The sequence below is a fragment of the Dipodomys spectabilis genome, unplaced genomic scaffold (genome assembly GCF_019054845.1).
Source record: "Dipodomys spectabilis isolate Male_0828 unplaced genomic scaffold, ASM1905484v1 ptg000059l, whole genome shotgun sequence".
In the NCBI taxonomy this organism is placed as follows: Eukaryota; Metazoa; Chordata; class Mammalia; order Rodentia; family Heteromyidae; genus Dipodomys; species Dipodomys spectabilis.
Window position 1 is genome coordinate 177430 of NW_024870736.1, and position 22607 is coordinate 200036.

Sequence of the window (22607 nt, forward strand, 5' to 3'; positions counted from 1 at the left end):
ATATACACACACACACACACGTAACATCTTAGGCCAGAAGGTTAAGTGATACAGAAATATAGTAGGTGAAGATATACCTAGTGTTCTGTGAAGCATCGTGGATCTATTAACTGGTACAGGGAGACTTGAGGTTGGTTATGATGCCTGTGATGAGTGTACAGAACTTGCCTGTGGGAACTGTTTCCTTGCAACTGCCTCTTTAGTTCCAGCCTCAGGCCCTTGAAGGCACTGCCTGGGCAGTTTTGTTTAGATCATCATTTCCCAAAAGTATGTGTGATGGCCATTGGGGAGAAGTTCTGTGGATAGATCCTTCAAGTATGATATGCTGTGGAGGGATATATGGAATTCTCCTTTTGACAATCCTATATCAGAATTAGAAGTATTAAGTCTGTACTAATCATCAGATTTTGTGTCAGCAGTTTTTACTTGATTTAACATGTACTGTTTTGTGTATAGTTTGGCAGACAAGTGCCAGTTTTAATCAGTATTGCTATTCTTAAAATGTGGTATGTGCCTGGCACCAGTGGCTCAAGCCTGTAATCCTAGCTACTCAGGGGGCTGAGATCTGAGGATCAAGGTTTAAAGCCAGCCTTGGCAGGAAAAGCCATGAAAGTCTTATCTCCAATAAACCACCAGAAAATCAGAAGTGGTACTGTGGCCTAAGTGGCCTAGCATTCTACAATGCTAGCCTTGAGCCGAAGAGCTGAGGGACAGCACCAAGACCCAGAGTTCAAGCCCCATTAAAAAAAAAAAATGTGGTATGCTAAGTGAATTTGAAAATGCAACTATTTGCTCTTTTTTTCCTCAAGATTTTTAAATTAAATTAGTTCCTAATACACACCTACTAGATGAATCAAAGAGATATTATGGAAATACATAATGCATTAAGTATTTTGACTTATTTGCAAGAAAGACACAATAACAAGTTATTTACATTGTAAGAAGCCAAGCAAACTCTTTTTAGGTAATAAAGAACCAAGGTTAAAATAACCATCTCTACCGTATCATACACAGTGTATGGTATTCCACATCTCATACTGCTGTTGCATCCCAAAAGATAAAGAGGCCAATTTTATTTTTAAATTTATAGAGTTCTATTCTTGGCAGGATGTTAGATAGTTCTTCTCCAAGTAAGGTAAAATTAAAGCTCCCAAAGAAAGATGACACTAACAGATTTTGTTAGTAAATTAGGGATGTAATTGATATGTGTATTTGCATAAATCTACATACAAAACTCCAGGTTCTAAGTAAGCAAATCAGTGCTGGGCACTGAATGCTAGACCTTGAGCATACTAAGCACGTGAAAGCACTGAATGGCATTCCCAAAACCCAGTGTAATGATGGGGGGCAGACAAGAAGCTTAGCTTGTTTTCTACAGCCTTTGCATAGCCAGGATGAATACTCTCAGGGACTCTCACCTATAATTTGACCACACTCTCTATTCTTTATCAGCTCCATGCCCAAATGCCTTTTTTATTTACCTCTGTCTTGTTATCTTCCCTAGTAGTTGGGGCTGCTGTATACCTGAAATACTTTGGAGGGAGTTTTGAAGGGAATGTTTGTTTGGTTTAGTTGGTGTTTCTGTTTGCATTTTTGTTAATTTTTTGTTTTACTTTGTTTGCTTTTTAAATAGCCCTGTAAATAGTCTACTGCATTTCACTGCCCATTATATTAACTATCCTTGATATTTTATTAAGCACACAATATATGACATAAATACTTCCCCTTTTCTCCTTTCTTCCTTGATTATCCTTGTTAATAGATAGTGGCTGTGGTAAATGATAAAAGGGAAGACATTCGATTTGACTCATTAGAAATAGTGATAGGAAATTTTAATGAAATTTAGGCTATTGATCAGGAGGAATTTCCATTGTTTTTCCATTGATCCAGAGATCATTGAATCTCTACAGTAGATTGGTACTCTCCTTAAGTTTTGGTACATGCACACGTGGTAGGTTGGGAGAGGCCTTAGGCACTGCCGTGAGCTTTTTTGCTCAAACTAGCACTCTGCTACTTAAGCCACAATTCTACTTCCTGCTCTTTGGTGCTTAATTGGAGATGAGAGTCTCACAAACTTTCCTGCCCAGGCTTGCTTTGAACCATAGTGATCTTCAGATCTCAGCCTCTTGAGAAAGATTACAGGTGAGCTACCAACATACTCTTTTTCCTTAATTTTTTAATCATGTAAGGTCATATTTTACATTGGTTCATTTATATGATAATGTTTTAATAAAAAAGTGAAAATTATTTTCTGTAGCCTAATGTTTAGTCATATTATATAATTAAAATTTGAGCTTGCTTTGGTAGTAAAATACCCTCCATATAGATTGTTTGTAAGACTTCATAAGTGAAATACAGGTTCATTCATGTCTGGAGCATGAGGAGAGACTGGATCATAGCCACAGCTGTTGCTGGGATTCTAGCTTTCAGAGTTATGCACTATCTCAATAACCAAATCTAAACCCAATTTGGCCCTCACCCCACCACTGCTTGATCTGTATGCCTTGCTGCAGACAAAGTAAGCACATTATATTGGTGGCCTTTACTTGGATCAATTGGTTTACATTTTGAAAAATCATGTTAGCAACAAAATGTCAGTAGCTATCGAAGATAGATCCAAGTGATAATGAGAGGTTTAATTTTGATGAATTATAGGTTAAAGATCTTAAATGTTCTTCATACTACAAAGGACACTGAAATAGAAATGCTCCTAAACTGTTCCTTTAGGGACCGAGAATAGCATCTGCTAAGGATGGTGTGTACTTTCTTTTTTTCATTAATTTTTAAGAGGATATTAGTTAAAATAATCCTCATAGGACCTTTTCTAAAGTCTACAATTACAGAGAAGTCTGTCATATTTCACTATACTTTTCCTCATTTGCATGTAATTTTTCTTATTTGCAGAATTTTATTGTTTTAACAGACATTTCATTAACTTAGCATAATTTCTCAGGGCCTTTTCGGTTGGTTGGTTGGTTGGTTGGTTGGTTGGTTGGTTGGTTGGTTGGTTGGTTGGTTGGTTGATTGGTTTGGGGGAGGAGGGCTGTGCTGAGGAGAACCCAAGGCCTTGTGCGTGGTAAGCATTTACTGTGCCACTAAGCTAATCCCCAACCTTAACTTATCATTTTGTCAGTTTTTATTGAACATTTAGATTTCGATTTTGATTTTTCAAACAGAGCTGAGTTGGTGGATATTCTATATACAAAGAACTGTGGATTTAAGAAATTTGTCATTGTGGTGGTAAAAATTTCTAACACTACTCTCTTGGAGTTCCTGGAAAGAGTTCTTCTCTCCCTCCTTGCCCTTTAGTTACACCTTTCCCTCAAAACTTGTACCTGTAGGAAACCAAACACAGCTGAAAAAACCTCACCCAGTGGCACATCTGTTTAGCACTATAATTCTACCATTCTGAATGTTTCCAATCTCAAATGGCTCTTTCTCATTTTAGACAAATTATAGAGTCTATTTACCCCGTTTCTTTTCAACCCCTCTTTTCAAACTTCCAAACCTCTTCACCCTTTTTATTTTGTAATTTTATTTTTAATATGTAAGGCAAACAATATAACAAATTAAAAAATTAATCCTTCAGTTGTTTAAATTAATACCACTAATATTTTTCTCACTTTTAACAAATCTTCTATATACTTTTCTATTTTCTCATGAGGACACTCTTACTTTTCTAGACTGTACGGAAATTAGCTAGTATTTTATTAATAAAAATAATTTAGCCATTAATTTTCATCTATGTATGACTTTGACTACATCCCAGAGATTTGTATATATTTCTAATATATAACTGACAAAAACACACACAATATGAACAGAGCCAAGTAATAACAAACCAGGGGAATCATGCATCTTCCACAAAGGGCTAGCTTCCAGGAAATGTCTTTAAATAGGCCTTACAAGTCAGAAACCAGTAACTAATAAGACAAAAGCAAAATATATAAAAGAATACAAATGACTTTCAACTTGTAAAAATGTGGTCAGCATCATTTATAATAAGGAAATAAAATAAAAGTAAAATGAAGTATTTTCACTGATTAGATTAGCAAAGAGATGAAAATTGGATTCATTGTAGTAGCAGAGATGTTAGAGAAACAGTCATGTACACATTTCTGGTGGAGGAATGGGTTGATTAAAGTCTCCGTAGGGAGAATATTCAGAGTATTTTATCAGTGTTGTAACAATTTATATTCTATGACCAACTCCACTGCTAAGAATTGGTCCCACAAATCTATGAATATGTGATAGTACAGTAAACAAGAATATTGATTACAATAACAACCCGGGTATTTGTTACTAAAGAACTGTCTAAATGAATTCTAATTTTTAAAAGTTTATCCGTTCTAGTTGTATTGATATCAACTGAACAGTGAGATAGTTAACTGAAAAATACTAACAAATACTACCATTTGGTGAAAAACATAAATACAGAAATTTTAATATGAATCTCTTATCTCTGGGAAACATAAGCAACCACTAACTGTATTTAAAGAGAACTGGGTTATAAGGGACAGGAATAAGAAGGAAATGTTTTTCACCACAGCTTTTAAACATTGGAATTTTGTAGTTGTAACTTCAAAATTTTTGGAGACTTTAAAGCTTAAAAGATATATAATATACCTTTAAATTTATGTGTTCATTTCTCCAGTGTTGAGCAGTTAGGTTATTTCTTTTTTTGGGGGGGGGGGAGTCCGGTCGTGGGCCTGAACTCTGGGCCTGGGCGCTGTCCCTCAGCTCTTCACCTCAAGGCTAGTGCTCTACCACTTGAGCCACAGCGTCACTTCCGTTTTTATTTTCCTGCTTATGTGGTGCTGAGGAATCAAACCCAGGGCCTCATGCATGCAAGGCAAGCGCTCTACCACTGAGCCACCTTCCCAGCCCCAGTTAGGTTATTTCTATTTTTAATGCTTATAATTGATAATATCAATCTGTATATCTTTGTAAACATTCCATATTTTTTCTATAGGATACATTGCTGAAAGTGGGGCTCATAGGTGAGAGATTATGAATACTTTTGCCTACTACTATGTTGTTTTACCCACAGGAAATACTAGCCCATTCTCCCACCAGCAAGGGAGTACCTTTGCTTTTGGGAAAAAAAATGCTGTTACTTGGATAGAAGTGGATGGGGCTGGGAATGTGGCTTAATGGTAGAGTACTTGCCTAGCATGCATGAAGCCCTGGGTTGGATTCCTCAGTATCACATAAGCAGAAAAAAACAAAAGTGGCACTGTGGCTCAAGTAGTAGAGTGCTAGCCTTGAGCAAAAGAAGCTCAGGCCCTGAGTTCAAGCCCCAGGACTGCCAGAGAGAGAGAGAGAGAGGGAGAGGGATGCCTTGTTGAAATCTGTATTTCCTTGATTATGACTGAGGATGAACATTCATACCTCTGTCCTTCTAAATTTAATCATTCTTTGTGAATGATTATTTTGAGCTTCTTAGTCATTCATTTACCTTGGTCTTAATGTCTTTCATTTGATTTATCTGTACTGCATATTAATATACAGTGACTGAGTTTTGATATAGAGATAGCTGACCTTGCTGGCTGGAGTGACTGGCCCATGTGGAGGGGATGAACAGGCGTCAGCAGAGTTCAGTGTTTCGTTCATGCTAATGAATTTGACCATCAAACAACTGGACACTGTCTTCCCTTTAATATATATGTACTATTACTAGGTAATGTTAAAGGGGGAAGTAGGTAGTAGGTTTATTAAGTTCAAAACTGTGATCCTAAAAAGCAGAACTTCTCAAGCCGGGCGCCAGTGACTCACGGCTGTAATCCTAGCTACTCAGGAAGCTGAGATCTGAGAATCGTGGTTCAAAGCCAGCCTTGGCAAGAAAGTCCATAAGACTCTTATCTCCAGTTAACCACCAAAATCTGGAAGTGGCATTGTGGCGCAAGTGGTAGACCACTAGCCTTGAGCTGAAGAGCTGAGGGACAGTGCCCAGGCCCAGAGTTCAAGATCCATGACAGACCAAAAAAAAAAAATTTTCTTGGTAAGTTCACCCCTTCCATAAACCTCCACTGGTCACGGCCATCCTTTGCTAAACAATAAAATGTAATTATTTTACTTGTTCTTAGTGCTTATGTATAGTTCTTTCCTTCTAAGACTTTCATCCACTTGTCTTCTGTAAGACATGCCCAGCACTTGAACTATTTGTAGGAACACTTGAAGTTGTGCTAACAGATCAGATGACCTTTTAAAGCTTGGCAATGCCACAGACAAGATTTTTTTTTTTTTTTGGGAGTCCAGTTGTGGGGCCTGAACTCTGGGCTTGGGCGCTGTCCCTCAGCTCTTCAGCTCAAAGCTAGCGCTCTACCACTTGAAGATTTTTAATGCCTTTTCAAATGACTAGAAAATTGACTGAAACCTAATGTTTATTATGGAAGATTGGATGGAGTCTGTTGTCCTCTGGGGGAAGAATAGTAGCTTAGTGCTGAAAAATACCTAACTATACTCAGATGCATTTGGAACCCTGCTCTATCACTTGCTAAACATTTTATCTTGCACTAAGTTTTTTAAATCCCTCTGAGACTTAGTGTGCAAGAATCAAATCAACTAAGGTCAAATACTAAGCACAGTACTCAGTTTAAGTATCCATACCATAAATTGTTATTCTTTTGATCCATCAAAACTATCCTTCAAATGCCTGGGGAAAGCAATCTTTTTCTTTGATGATTAGAAAATATGCATCTGAGGATATTGTTATCTGTATTTAACTTAATGACATCTGCTTAAAGGGCTCTTTTCGCTTTAAAGTACTTTTTTCTCTAACCTTGATGTTCAGGTTTTATGAGTAAATATATTAGCATTGTCCTCTAGTTGTTAATGAGTCTTCTCAATTTTTTATAAGCACTTCTGGGACATTTCCTTCTAAGTTTAATTATCTATATAATTTGGTTTGTTACACTTATTATTTTTAAGTTATATACTTTTGCCTTATTCCGAAGGTTAATTTTTTTCTTGCATATTTCTCAGCAACCTTTAGTCAATATTATAGATTTTTGAATTCTGCTTTTTGTAATTCACTGCTAATTTTTACTTGTTTCAACTATGTACATGTTCCTTAACATTTTAGTCTGTTTTGATTTGGGGCACTGTCTCCATTATTAAAAAAAACAAACATTCCGATTGTACCCAATATACTTTTGCCAGATGTAGCCCGCTTGTGTTCATCACCCAAAGGCAAGTCATAGGCTGGCTGATTTACCCAGTTTTGTGTTGTCTCACAGAAGACAGATACTGATGAGGACCATCAGTTCTAGAAAAACAGAGGAAGGAGGAAGTAATTCAGCTTCAGAGCCAGGTCATTCTAGAGAGGTTGAGCTCTTTGAAGGCTTGAAGGAAATTTTGCTTCTGAGGGGTAGCAATTCTACAAAGAGAGACCAGTGACAAATCTAGAATTCAGAATCCCAATTTCTGTACAAAGCAAAAAAAAAAAATGCATTATAAAGGAAAGAGAATGCTGAGTGCACCTGGAATCCTGGCTACACAGGAGGATGAGATCTAGGATCATGGTTCCAAGCTAGCCCAGGCAAGAAAATCCATGAGACTCTTACCTCCAATTTGCCATCAGAAAATCAGAAATGCAGCTGTGGCTCAAAGTAGTAGAACACTAACTATCCTTGAGTAAAATAGCCCAGGGACAATGCCCATGCCCTGAGTTCAAGTTCCAAGACCAAAAGAAAAACCAACAATAAACAAAGAAAATATAACAAAGAATAAGATAGAATCAAATGAAAAGGGGATTGCAGCACACAGGCTGGATAAGCTCTGAAAGGCAATGATTATGGAACTCACAACTAATATTCACTCGAGAAAAAAAAGAAACACTAGAAGCTTTTTCTGCCATTACTATGGCAGCCACACAGTGGAGAAGAATGGAGCTTTGGCCTCAGGTCTGGTAGAGGATGAGATCTAATGCAAAGATGAAAAACTAAATAAACCACTCAAAGTGATTGGTATGGCTTTTCCCCAGGCCTACATGTCAAAATGCTTTGAAACAACACATCCTTATATATAAATTATTCTTCAAGAAATTGACCTTTAAAACAAAATTTTAAAAATGTTTGATTGCTTATAAATAAAAGTGAAAGGGAGGTCTGGGCTAGAGAAATACTGGATGCTGGTGGCATATATTTGATAGTTGACACTTTGGAAACAAAATTACTAGCAGAGATTTTATTAAAGAGAAGTCCACATACCCAGAGTAACAGAAAAATATAAACCCACCAGAAGATTAATAAAAGAATCAAGAGTAGAAACTGGGTAAATATGAAACCTTCTGTCTAGTAGATATCTATTCCTCAGTTAGAGGTTGCAAAGGAAGCCAGAAGCTGGTGACTCACACCTGTAATCCTAGCTACTCAGGAGGCTGAGATCTGAGGATCGCAGTTCAAAGCCAGCCCAGGCAGGAAAAGTCTGTGAGACCCTTTATCTCCAGTAAACCACCAGAAAACTAGAAGTGGCGCTGTGGCTCAAAAAAAAAAAGATTGCAAAGGATGGGGGATGTAGCATGTGCTTAGCGTTCACAAGGTCCACAGTTCCATACCTAGCACAAAGAAAAAATTATTAAGGCTAAAGATTGCAAATCATTTAGCTTATTATAAAACTTGATGATCTTAAAAACTTACTAAAATCTTCGTTCTCATGCTTTGAACTCATCCATAACCCAGGCTGGCCTTGAACTGCCACAAGTCTCAAAAGTGGTGGCAGTACAGATGTGTCGACATCTATACTGTCCACTATACTGCCCACATCTACAGATGTGTGTACATCTGGCTAAAAGTTGTGATAGTTCTTAATTATTTAAAATTAGTGATCTGTGTTCGAAGTAAGTGCCCTTGGATATTAAAGTTTGAGACTAAACCTGGTCGGGTAAACAGAATAAAAGTATCACAGAGGCATACTACATGGTCTAATCATGGGATGACCTCAAGGATTTGTATGGGCCACTGATAATTTGGAAGCAGCAGATGCAACAACACACCAGCATGCAGTCCTTAGAAATTTCTCTGAAAAACTGAAGGCAGCACTATCCTCACGAGCAAGACACATTTCAGTCAAGGCAAGGAGGTCATATCCTTCAAAGCAGTTAAAAGTAGACAAGAGTTTTCCCTAGAAAGGGTCAGGCTAGTGTGTTTGTTTGTTTTTCCCCTGGATACTTGTTTGAGGATGCTGAGACAAGCAAAATAGGCATATATATTGTTTACAGGATGGTTAAGCAGAGAAGCTAGTCTTTGAGATGATGAAGAATTACAGGAACAAGAGGCATTACATAAACTGGGCAAATCACAGTTGGGATGGTAAAGCCAAAAATGAGCATCCAATTACTAGAGGCTTTGATTATGGCCTGCATTTGGTCTGCAGCTGTTCTGGAGGGAGAGATAGTAAAGCAAGACCTCAGGCACTTTCATTACTACCTGCTGTGATGCTTTGCTGCTGGGAAGCTTGGGTGAGTGGAGCAACCTCAGAAAAGTTTTAGCCTTGCAAGACTGGCCAATGAAGGATAGACAGAATAGACAGCTACATGAACCTGTGGACACTTGAGATCTTTTGGTAGAGTAAAAGGCTAAGTCTGGGGAAGGAAAAGAAGTCCTATGAGAATCTCTAGCTCAAAGCAGCTCTAGGTTTCAGGAGGGTGGGGAGCGAGCATGGCCTTAACTGCTCTGTCGATGCAGGCTGCTTCTTCCTATTTGGCCCTCTTCTCCTTTTCTGTATTTGTGTTTTTGTTTTGCTCTGCCTGGAATTTCAACCATGTCCTCATTTGTGCTGAAATAAACTAACAATAATGACCTTCAACAAAGAGCTAGGCTAAGGTACATGTATTTAATGTGTTATGTGTGTTTCATGCCTTATTTAATCAACATCTTGCTTCTATGAAGATCTCCTTACAAGGAATTGCATACCAGCTGGCTGACCTTTTCCTTATAGTGTCTGCACATTTTTCTTTGAAATATTCTTGCTCAATGATAAAGTCAAGAGGCTTAAAGTCAGAATGTGTTTGAGAATAAATAATTTACTTCAATAGCTAGCAAAAAAGAGGCCAATGATAAAAATGGGGCAGGAGCAAGGGCAGGATCATAGTACTTAGTTGTTAGCCCTCCCACAAAAAGGATTTACCTACCTTTGTATTCACCTTCTCAGAATTGTGTCATTTGAAGTTAATTAACATGGTGAGAAATACAGTGCTTATGCAGTAGTAGCTCTGTGGTTAGGTGACAGTGAAATGTCTTCAGCAGCAAAGAATAGAACCCTGTGAGGTAAAAGGTACAAGATCTGAAGAGGACCATTGTATCATTCATTTAAAACACTCAGAACAACTGATTGATTTCAACACATGTAATTCCAGGATTTCGAGCCAATCTGCTTAGGAAAGGACTTAGGAGAGCAAGGGAGACAAATAAGAATGCAGAGTGCTAGATGCTGGAGGCTCTTGCCTGTAATCTTAGCTACTCAGGAGGCTGAGATCTGAGGATGATGGTTTGAAACTAGCTCTGGCAGAAAAGTCCATGAAACCCTCCAGAAAACTACCTAAGAGCCAGAAGTAACAGGATCAAATGGTAGAGTATGCTGAAAAGTCCATGAAACCCTCCAGAAAACTACCTAAGAGCCAGAAGTAACAGGATCAAATGGTAGAGTATGCTAACTTCAAGCGAAAGAAACAGAAGGACAGTGCCCAGATCCTGAAAGCAAGCCTTAGGAAAACACACACACACACACACACACACACACGAAAAAAATGTAGATCTGAACTTGGACCTTATACTCAACTGATAATCATTGAGAATGTTATACTGTTATTTTCTTAAACGTTAATAGGAATTTGAGAATGTTATACTGTTCTTTTCTTAAACGTTAATAGGAATTTGAGCTTTTCTGTTTCATGTAATACTTTTAGCTACTTGAAAATGAGCTTTACAACTTCGGTTGGGAGGTGGGGGGGCAGTGGGAAGGAAGGGACGGTAGGGGGAAAACAAAGGAGGAGGCAACAATGCTCAATAGGAAATGTATTCATTACCTTGCTCACATCTGTAACCCCTCAATACAACATTTTTACAATAAAAATGTACAAATAATAATAAAGATGATTCCCAAAGATCAGTTAAGCTTATAAAAACAATTTTGCTTATGGATAAAAATATAAAGTTAAATTACTTTGTCTTTTCTCTGCTCCCGTCACCATGCAGGGAAAAGCTGTCTTAGAGCTTTTGGAGTGACTGGCTGAGAAGAACAAAGATACTGTGCAAGAAAGTACACCAGAAATTGCTGTGTACTTACTGTCTATTATCTAAGATCTTGTTAGATTAGTACCTTGACATAAAAAGAATCTCATTCTCTTGGCAATCTTTCTCATGTCCCTATATAAGCAAATGAGTCCCATTTAAGTTATCCTGTGGCCCCTTTCCAATCATTACAGCCCCTAAGATTGATACTGAGGCACTCTCTATGAATCCTCTGGCTGGTTCCAACATAGTTAAGAGCATAGCTTCTACAAGGACAAGTTCCTAAACTCTGCCTTCTCCATTATGACTCCTAATGTTACAAGATGTAGTTTTACTCTTGCTTTTGAATACAAAAAAAAAAGAAAATACTGACATTTGCATTTTAATGTAAATTTTTTTTACTTACAACTGTCTATCTGGAACATAATTTGTACTATAAGATTTCACAGTCTATAGGCATTTCCCAACATCCCACCTTCAACTCCTGATATTCTCTGTTTTTTCATTCCTTTGCTTCCATTTCCTTCTATTGCTAAATGGTCCAGTAGTGTTCATGGATTCTTTAGCTGGAGTTGAAAGTTAAAGGCAGAGCAATCTGAGATCATAAAAAAGAGTAAAGAAAATGATGCCTGGTATATCCATCTTGAGCCCTGCTCCTTAGATCAGTCTCTTGTTCAATACGAAGTAGATGGTCGGTATGTGGGTATTAGGCCAAGCTGGCTGAGTGTTGGAGCATGTCTGGTGAAGAGCTGTTAATTGTCCTGTGTGGCTAACTCCTCAGATCACTCCTTTCTGTAGGCAATGGAGTGACCCTAAGGATGTCACAGACAAAGGTGAGGCCATGACATGAGGGAGGAGAAAACTGATTGCATTCAGGTAAATCCAGAATAATAAAAGAAAGAATAACTTTCATTGCTGAGTCTAAGTACCAAGCTTTGTGCCAAAATTCAGACTCACATAATAAAGCCTAATCCTTCCATCTTACTTGAGTGTAGTAGGCATCTTTAACAGCTAAAGAACCTGTCCCTATGTTAAGAAGCTGGCATAGGATGCAAGCCACAGCATTGCCCTTGGCTTTTTTGGTATGGGGGAAGTAAATGAATAGAGGCATGTGTGTGTACAATTTCGCGATAGAGAAAAAGCAACTTGGCATAATTCCACAGTTTTCACTTGTATCATCCTGATGTGGACTACAGCTTTACCTTTTATACAGAGAAAGCAGAACCTAAGGATTGTAAGATGGAACTGGGGTTGAAAAACTGATCAGTATTTTGGCCCATGTATATCATTTAACCTCTGCATCATTTAACCTCTGACTTCTTGATTTGTCTCTGTACAGTAAGATTCAGTTATCCATGTTAATGGAGGAAAGCCAGACATGAATAACTAAAGACCTAGTAATCTAAGGAACATAGTAGTAGTTTGCCATTTGTACGTGACTTGTTGGGGGTAGATTTATTTTTCTAAATCTATTTGCTTAGTCATCCTAGAATGGTAATAGATTGATCTGTTCCATGAGCAAATTAAAACTGTATTATGTACTACGGAATATTCTACAGTTAACTCTAGAGGAAAAGCCTTTAAATTGACTTAAAAGCATATCCTTAGACATGCTGACACCTTTTTTTTCTTTTAATTCATTTAGAACGTATGCTGTCAGGAGGATAAGAGATGCCTTTAGAGAAAATAAAAATGTAAAGGATCCTGTAGAAATTCAAGCTCTAGTGAATAAAGCCAAAAGAGACCTTGGACTAATCCGTCGACAGGTAAGATTCCTCAATGAGTTTCACTGTTTTTCATTTAGAGCCTTCAACTTTGACATTTCCTCCTTGGTTGGACATCACTGCTTTTGATGTTTATGATTTACACTTCAGGATCATGAAATTCTGTCCTTTTTCCTAATGCAGACATAGCAAGGTGAACTTATATTATCAAATTCAAGGATGACATGAAAATTACCAGCTTTCTATTTTCAAGGACTGATCCTTCTGAAAAGCTGAGCTCTCATGATTTATGAAATGTGGAGGTTTTTAGTGTGAAAAACTTTAACCGGTTTTTAATCTTAGTCTATAAGATATATTTACCAGCATGTGTGGACATATGCCAGAGTAGAAATATATCCTCCTTTTCCTAGTATTTTTCATCACAATTCAGGATGAACAGAAAGGGTGATGAGCCACAATTAGTGCACATGGAAGGTATATTCTAGTATGTATGATATAAAACACAGCTGCATGATGCTGCATAAAGCCCCTGGAAGGTGTTTTGTTTTCACTCTGTACGAGTCCACAGATGAACTTGTTCTGGGCTGGAGCATATGGCAGCATGGTCTCTCAGGTGGTAGGGATTTCAATGTCAAAACCTATAGCATTGGTTTACTTACCCTCTAAGAAAACAGTTCTTTTCACTGTTGTTATACCATAAGCTCCATTTCCTTTTTCAACTGTTTTTCTCTCTTATTACAACAAATTTGTTTAGGTGAGCCGGGCACCAGTGGCTCACACCTGTAATCCTAGCTACTAAGGAGGCTGAGATCTGATGATCAAGTTCAAAGCCAGCCCAGGCAGGAAAGTCAGTGAGACTCCAATTAACCACCAGAAAACCAGAAGTGGCTCTGTGGCTCAAGTGGTAGAGTGCTAGCCTTTAGCTGAAGATCTGAAGGACAGCGCCCAGGCCCAGAGTTCAAGCTCCACAACTAACCAAAACAAAAAAAAGAAGAAAGAAAGAAAGAAAGTGCAGAGGTGAAACCATTATTATTTTCAAAGTTCTACCATATTTTATAATGGGAATTTTTGGCACTTTGGGAGATTCCTGATTGGTTGAGATTACTTCAGATCTATTCTTTCCCTGACCCACCTTCATACATGACTCAAAAAGGAATTCAAACACAAAACAATATGAAAAGCTTTAATTTGTATTTTATATCAAGATTAAATATGGTGTTATAGCCTACATAATGGAATCCTTGAGTTCCATACTTACCTCACAATAGAATAAGTCCCATTCATTTCAACAGGTTTAGGAAATGATGGTTAACCTAAGGCATGAAAAGAAATGGGATAATCAGAAAAAAAACTAATCTGTCCATTAAATGAGAGTTGCCGATTTTCCATTTGGAAAACTCTATAATGATTGCATTTTTACCAGTAGTTAAATTTTGGGGATCCCTTAGCAGTACAACTTGGAAAAGTAAGCAGCTTGAGTGTGTATTCTACATAAATTCAGATTCCATTCGTTGGTACTTTTCTCTGTGCAGATATTGGCAACCATTTCCAAAACAGGCTGGTTTTTATCTTTAGTATGAAAGTGTTCAGAATAAAATGCTTTAAAAAAAGGCCTGTAAATAATCTATGCCACTATTTCTTGTGTTATGTCTTATTATCTGTGTTACTTCTTGATTTGGAATGCTCTGTTCTTAAAATATAAAGATCAGGGTTGGAGGTGTAGTTTAATGGAAACATGCTTACCTCACATACACAAAGGCTCTGTGTCCCATCCCCAACACCTGGGGATGGGAGGGGAGTACAGGAGAGGGTATTGGACCAATCCTTGTGCTAACATCCACAGTATGTCTCTACTGAATACATACTAGAAAGTCATAATCTGTACTGAAAGCAGACTAGAGCAGCAGCGTGAGGGCACCCTCCTCAGGACACCTTGGCAACTGTATCTTCTTATTATGAAATATTCTAGTTGCCTACAATACTTACAAGGCCACCACTTCTACCATAACCTAATGGAATACAGCATGTCATCTCCTCCTCACAGAGGCTTGACAAAAGTCAGCATTCTCATCCCTTCAGAAAACTTACCTGACATACTTTAGCAGCTGGCTGACTTCTGCTTATTTACTGTCAGGCCAAGTCATCCCAAAGTAAAGCAACCATTCAGATAGCCAGAAGGTGAAACATGGTGTACTCCCAAGCCACTTCAATACATGCTAGTATGAATTGGCTGTGAACCAAAGGCCTGAAGTAAGGTAGAGTCAGGTATTCTCTCACACCATCCTGTATATAGCACTGTAGTATAGTTGCCACCTCACTTGCCTCCCTGTGTCCCTTGTTCTGTTCTCACATTATAAGATTGATCTTTTTCCAAAGAAAGAATCAACTCAAAGCATCCCTCTCCTTCCTCCCTCCAGGAGCACTCTGACAACAAAATCTGATGTGTCCATGAGGTCCTCTGAAACTCTCAACTACTCACGTTGCTCCCATTACCTTCTTGCCCTCTTTCATACTCTGTTTGTTCCCTTCTTAGCCTTTATCTCCTCTGCCCAAGGGATCCCTCCCTAGATTGCCTTGGATCTTCCTCTTTTCACTCAGATTTTATCACCTTATGAGGGCCTTCATGACCATATGATCTAAAACAGCTACCCTCCCATTGTTCATGACAGCACTTAGCAATGCCTAGTATAATTCTCTTCAATGCCTTCTTTTTTCCTATCATTGATAAGACAGTTAGGGCCATGACAGAACTGACCTTATGAGTAAAAGCAGGGCGGGGGGGGGGGGGGGGGGAAGGGGGGGGTTCTAGGACCCAACCTGCTTAGTTCTGCTAGTTCTGACTTGGCTGGCCACCTATATGACCTTGACCACAATATTTAACCTCTCAGTGCCTAACAGAAAAAAGCAAGTAAGGATAACAGGATTATGGTGAGAATCAAGTAAGTTACTATTTTAAAGCTCCTGAAAAGATGTTGGCATATAGTAAGCCCTACACAAGTGCTTGCTCTGATTAGTATTCACTATATGTAGGTCAGCTCTGCCTAGAGCTATATAATACTCAGTAAGTATCTGTGGAATAACTGAATGAACACAGAGATCAAATACCTCACTTGAGGGGGCTTGTTAGCAAAGTTCTGTTGTCTTGATATACTTCAGAAGTCCCCTTTGAAGGATTTAACCACTCCTGAATGCTAGTACTGGTTTCTTCTTGCTTAGACTTCTTACTTCTGACTAGCTTCTTAGCAATCAATTACACTTTTTATTTTTCAGTTCTACACTCATGGTTTCCTTCCCTAGGTATTTATCAAATATTTACTCTGCCACATAATACAAATTGACTTTATAATGTCTTTGGACACAGAATTGGAATAGAATTGAGGTTCATCAAAACCTTACCTTTTTCATTTGTCTCTTTTGGTCTAGGTAACATCTATTCTCATATTTAATAGACTAGAATTAGAGTTTAACAATCATATCCTAGCTCTGCTTTCACTTGTGCCTATATAGATCAACTAAGCTTAGATCAAAGGACTGACCTGTGTTTAAAAGATAATAAAGCAGTCAGTGGTACTAGAGATGTGAGTATTATTCTTGAACTTGAATAAAAGCCCTCTGGAAGGCAACACACATTTATATACAATGAGCAGAATTGGATCTTAAGTGAACCCTGTATCTTTTTGATATATGGAATTTTTCAATATGAGTGAAAAATTCCCTAGCCCCCTTTTGAAGTTTAAGAAAGCAGGGCAATGAGAAAGGTTGTTTAGTTTTATAGCCAGGCCTGGGTTTGACATTCAGTTTTTTAGTCTGTTCAATATATAGCTCCTCTGCAGCTATAAAAAGACCTCTTCACACAAGAATCTAAAGTAATTTTCTTCCTATTTGCTTTTCCTAGGAATTCCAGTGAACGTTCAAGTCTGGGGCAGTAACATTCCCACAGTGATCCATCTCTATCAAAGGGATGTCTCTCATTTGATTAGATATTGTCCATTAAATTTGTGTGATGCCTCCAAGATTGACATGAATACAAGTTTCCATTTCCTTTCTAGAAGAAGTCTCCTTTGCCTCTGCTACTTTTGTGTACTACAGTAGTTATGTAGCATATCCTCATATGCAGAAAAGCTTATAAGGCTATGTTAATACCATATGTAGAAAACTTCTGCAGGAATTGCAGGAGGGAATCTCCATTGTATTCCTCCATTCTTCCTAATTACCACCACAGTTCACTGTAGAATTCATTGAAGAATTTACTATTAAATCTGCTACAGAAAGTACCTTTGTCTCATAGGCAGAGGTCTGCACAACAGCTGGTCTCAGCTCAGAGCAACATTACTTCATGATCTGGGGAGTCATTTCTTTTCCTAACTTAGCACATTCATAAAGAGACTGTATTTGATGAGGAAGCGGGTGGTGAAGTTGATGTTCCAATGATGTATGTCAGCATTGCTGTCTTATACCACTCTGTTAAGCTGTAAGATACATCATCTCTTTTCTCACAAAGGCAGTCTATGAGACAGTATTGTCCTTCTCTTGTAACTGAGAAAATTGAGGTTTGGGCATGTTTGAGTGGTTCTCCACGGACACACAATTAAGAGGAGGGCCGCCTGCATCTTTTCTCACTTGAGAGCCAGCTCTCAGAAGAGGATTCACACTGTGGGCTGCTGTACCTCACAAAAGGCAAACAAGACACTGAAGATGAGGGAAGGCAGCAAGACATGTGTTTCCTTTTCATAAGTGTTTGTTTAAACTCTTATTAGAAGGTAGCACCCTCTGTAGGCTCACAAATAGTTTGATTTCTAGAGAGGAGGCCCCTTTATCCTTTCTCAAAAAAAACTCTGCCTTGAAAAGAAAAAGAAAAACCTCTCTGAAAATGTTAAAGTTCAGCCACCTTATTTAAGAAATGTTTGCTCAGAATCTCCCCCACAGATCTGAAGGTTGCAGCTCAATTGTGCTTTTCTTGACAAGCAATCACTGGAGGACCCTTCAGTGGCAACCTTTTGATGCCTCACTGCTTAGCTTGTTCTTTCAAATAATCAGAGTTGACACCAGTGCTCATGCAGATCTTCCTGCAAGATGACAAAGGAGCAGTGTCACAGATCTTAGAGAGGGCAACAAAAGAGGCTCCTCTTGCTTATGTTAATTTGTATTTCTGGGAGTTGGCAGGGAGGTACTGACCTTTGTGCCCACTAGGTATATGAGGAAATACACTCATTCTTCTGAGCACTTACTCTCTGCAATTGAATTTTCTTTCCAAATTAATGAATATTACCTGCATGTATATCTGAAGGATAGTGTTCTTACTGCTGTTAGAGATGCTTCTACAAATTAAACATCTTTTGGTCTATAAAACTGAGTATGTTTCTTTGTTTCCCCTGAGACATACTAGGAAAGGCAGATACGAAGAGAAAAATGTTTTTCAGCAAGATATACCTCACTAGCTGTCTTTCCTTGGTATTTAATCAAGGAATATCCATGATATTAAATATCCATGATATTTGACATTTAATCTCTCTAAAAGCATTTATCTAATGTTATTCTCTTTGCCATGTGGTAGATTGAACCCTAGGCCTTGTATATGCTAGGCAAGTAGTCTACCATTGAGCTGCATCCCTAGATCTATCCTGCTTAAATTGTTACTTTTATACTTGATGTGAATTTTGAATACCAGTGTCAGTTAATACATCACAAATGTTATATCATTCTCCATCTGGAAATTAAGACATTCATTTCAAATATTGATCAGTTCTAAATAACAAATGAGCTTCAAAACTTCTCTAAGATGTACATGGTGATCTTAGTTTTGACATAGAAGTAAATAAGTTGAAAGTATTTTCCTTTTTTTCAAATATTTTCACTTCATATTGCCTTAGAAGTACTTTTCACTTATTTTCTGTTCAGTGGAAGGAAAAGACAGCAACTCATACTAAGTTCCTAGAATTTCCCTTCACAATCTACCCTGAGTTAGTACAGTGTAACAGTGCCAGGAAATCACTGGCTCCCTCTTAAGTCAAACCTGTAAAAAGTAAGGAATTGGGCACATAGATTTCCAAGACTCCTCATAGTGTAAGATTAATGAATTATCTGTCCCAAATGACCTAAATTGAGTAAATGAATAGAGATTAGATATAGGTTTAATTTCAACAGGTTATGTCCTTTTTCACATATAAATGAGTGCATTCTAGATTGATCTAAGCAAGCCATGGATCAGTAAATACTCATTCCCTAACTTGTACCCAGGACCTCAGGTTAAAACTGATTGCTCTTGGCTCACAGATGGTTTAAATAATACCAAGTTAAGGTGGATGGGAAATTAGGGAAAAAAATCAAGACGTTGAGGTAGCCCATTTCCCATTTTGGGAAAGTCCAGGGAAACAAGCAATCAGCATCCAAAGAAAAACAATTTGCTAAATCAGATTCCATGTTCCTTCCCATGCCCACATCATCCTTCATCAACTTCTTGGGATAGCATATGAAGTTTATATTCCTCCATAAAGAGGAAGTTAGAAGTTTGAGTTGTAACCGGACACCAGTGCCTCACACCTGTAATCCTAGCTACTCAAGAAGCTGAGATCTGAGAATTGAGGCACAAAGCCAGCTCAGGCAAAAAGTCCATGAGACACTGATCTCCAGTAAACTACTGAGAAAAGGCCAGAAGTAACACTGTAGTTCACGTGATAGTGTGCTAACCTTGAGAACAAAAGACTCACGGACAGCGACCAGGCTCTGAGTTCAAGCCTCAGGACCAGCAAAAAAAAAAAAAAGAAAGATGGAGCATTATTAGACAAGGAACCAAATACTACATACTGAGCCTGGCTTCCCTTGCCTCACAATTTATGTCTTTGGAGCCTCATGGAATACAGGTGGCTTAAACACACAGATCCTCAACTTACCTTCACCTTTGAGAGAATTCTATGTAAATTCAAACATGCCTGAGAATTATATGAAAAATCACATGGATTAATGTTTTTGCAACGATACTTTGCTTACACAAATCTATTAAAAAATTCAGATTTTCTATGAAAGTATAATCAGAGATAAAGAGCCTATAGAAACAGATTCAAATTGTGGCCATTTATTGACTACAGAAAAGAAAAAGGTTCACTTTTATTGACTTCCCACTATATACCAGTGCAGCAGACATGAGACATTCACTATACTCTATCCTTCTCTGTAGGATCTCATTCTACAGGTGAAAAAACTGAAGTCTGGGGAAGTTCAGAACCAGCTCAGACAGATGAAGTTTGAGGTGCATCACCACGCCATGTTGCCTCGTGGTAGAATCTTATTTTTTGAGTGTTTTTTTTTAATCTTGTAGGGTTTTTTTTATTTGTTTTGTTTTGTTTTTGGTGCTAGAGATGAAACCCCAGGTCTTGCATAGACTGGGCAAGCATTGTATTACTAAGTTACTCCCCCATACTCTTATGTTGTATTTTTTTGTTTGTTTTCCATTCCTGGGGCTTGAACTCAGGACCCAGGCACTGTCCTTGAGCTTCTTTTGCTCAAAGCTAGCACTCTACCACTTGAGCCATAGCGCCACTTCTGGCTTTTTTCTGTTTATGTGGTACTGAGGAATCAAACATAGGGCTTCATGCATGCTAGGCAAGCACTCTACCACTAAGCTACATTCCTACCCCTATTTCATTTTAATAGAATTAATTTTATAAAACTTAGAATTAAATAGACTTTATAACTTTAGCCAATCCTTTCCACTGCGAGCCAGCAACTTACTCAGAATCAGTGGGTCTCTGAAGAAGGTACTAACTCCTGACTGCATCTTCCCTGTGACCCTCAGACAGAGCACTGCTAGTGGGATCAGAAACATAAGTTTTTCCTCCTACAGCAGCAAACACAATGATTAGATTAGCCAGAATACCAGTCATTGAGCTGAACAAAAAGCTACAAAGATTATTTCTTACTGGTGAAATAATTCACTCAAAGAAAAGAAGAGAGCATGAGCAAGTCAACTCACAGTTGATGTTAATGGATTCAGCATATTTTTAGGCCAACATCAGGGATCTAAAGTTTTTGTGTACACAAGAAAAAGCATGCAAGAAAGAGCTCCCACAAACTTGCATTCCCACAACCTTTTATTAAAGTACACAGGACCAGCTTTTACCTGATTGCTTATTCCTCTTCCTTACTGGTAAACTAAAGGAAGACTAGCCTATTCCATACCAACTACATTTTTTCAGATCCTTTAAATCCTATACAAGTCAAGTTTTTCATTACTTGAACACATTGTAACATATGGAGAAAAAGAACCATAACTAGCTTGCTTCTAAACAATCATAATACATTTTTCCCAAGAAAAAAAAGAAAAATCCGTCTTAACTTTAAAATATTTGATTGTAGCATACCTGATATTAAATTCAACTTTATAGTTTGTACTGCCTCAGTGGAAGGACCAAAGACTCTCAAGCCTTTAATAATATCTTCAAAGGGGCTGGGAAGGTGGCTCAGTGGTAGAGCGCTTGCCTTGCATGCTCAAGGCCCTGGGTTCGATTCCTCAGCACCACATAAGCAAAAAGAAAAAAACCGGAAGTGGCGCTGTGGCTCAAGAGGTAGAGCGCTAGCCTTGAGCTGAAGAGCTGAGGGAGAGCTGAGGGACAGTGCCCAGACCCCACGACCGGACCAAAAAAAAAAATAATAATATCTTCAAAGATGAGACTTTTCACCTTAAGCCAGCAATTCTCAGCCTTGACTGCCTTAGGACCACCTGGGTACTTTTGCAAATCCCAGTGACCTTCCTACTCCATATCGATTGAATGTGAATCTCTAAGGAAGACTCAGGCATCAGGATGTCTGAAGCTCTCCAGGAGATTACAGAGTGCAGCTATTATGAGACCAGTAACTTACACTAAGCTGAGAAGGAACCCTGAGTAAATCCATTAGGACTATCACCCTTACACTAAGAGCCTGCTTTCTAATGGGCAGGTTGTCTTTGATGTCTTAATGACCATCTGCAATCTCTAGGTTGGGCAGAACTAAACCTTTGTTCCACTGATTAATTTTATTTTGTTAGCTTTTACAGCGATGCAGACTTCTATTTTAATAAATTAAGTAAATTCATTTCAACTGAAAATTTTATGTTCTTTCACCCAGTAGGAAACTACTGATAACACTCTTGAGTTCAGGGTGATACTTCCAGACAATCTGTCTTTCTTTTTTCCTTCTGTCTTTCCTTTCTTTCTTTCTGCCTTTCTTTTGCTTTCTTTCCTTCTTTCTTTCAATTTTTAGCGTCAATTAATTATGGAAGGGGGCTTCATTTTAACATGTCCATGAGTCCTGGTCAGTGTTACATCCTCTGTCATTCCCTCCACTACTCTCCTTTCTAAACCCATCTCAACAAGCTTTTTTGCTCTGTATTCATTCATATACATTAAGTATTTTTAGCATATTTGCCCTTTTTCATTCTCCCCAATTACCTGTTCTTCTACTCACAGTACCTTCTCCCCAGAAAGGACTCCATAACATCCATTTTTATTGAAGTGCATATTGTTTCACCATGTTATTTCATACATGCATATATTGTACTTTAATCAGGCTGGTCATACATATGTATGTATACTTTTTTAAGTCTACAATACTTATATGATAGGAAACATGAGCTTAATCCTTCTAAACCTGTCTTCACTTAATATGATGATTTCCA

The 22607-nt window shown here is 38.1% G+C and overlaps 1 protein-coding gene across 2 annotated transcripts in view; it reads left to right on the plus strand.

The window, feature by feature from the left end:
• The window catches only part of LOC122108435 (LYR motif-containing protein 4-like), a 116391-nt gene that overhangs the window by 20211 nt on the left and 73573 nt on the right, over positions 1–22607 (plus strand). The window contains exons 2-3 of one of the 2 annotated variants that reach the window (XM_042680358.1): positions 12877–12997; positions 16851–18285. In XM_042680358.1, coding sequence (XP_042536292.1) covers positions 12877–12997; positions 16851–16862 — 133 coding nt within the window. In that variant the 3' untranslated portion in view covers positions 16863–18285. Of the gene's footprint in view, positions 1–12876; positions 12998–16850; positions 18286–22607 lie in introns of those variants that run through there. The other variant, XM_042680357.1, reaches the window with a different exon arrangement.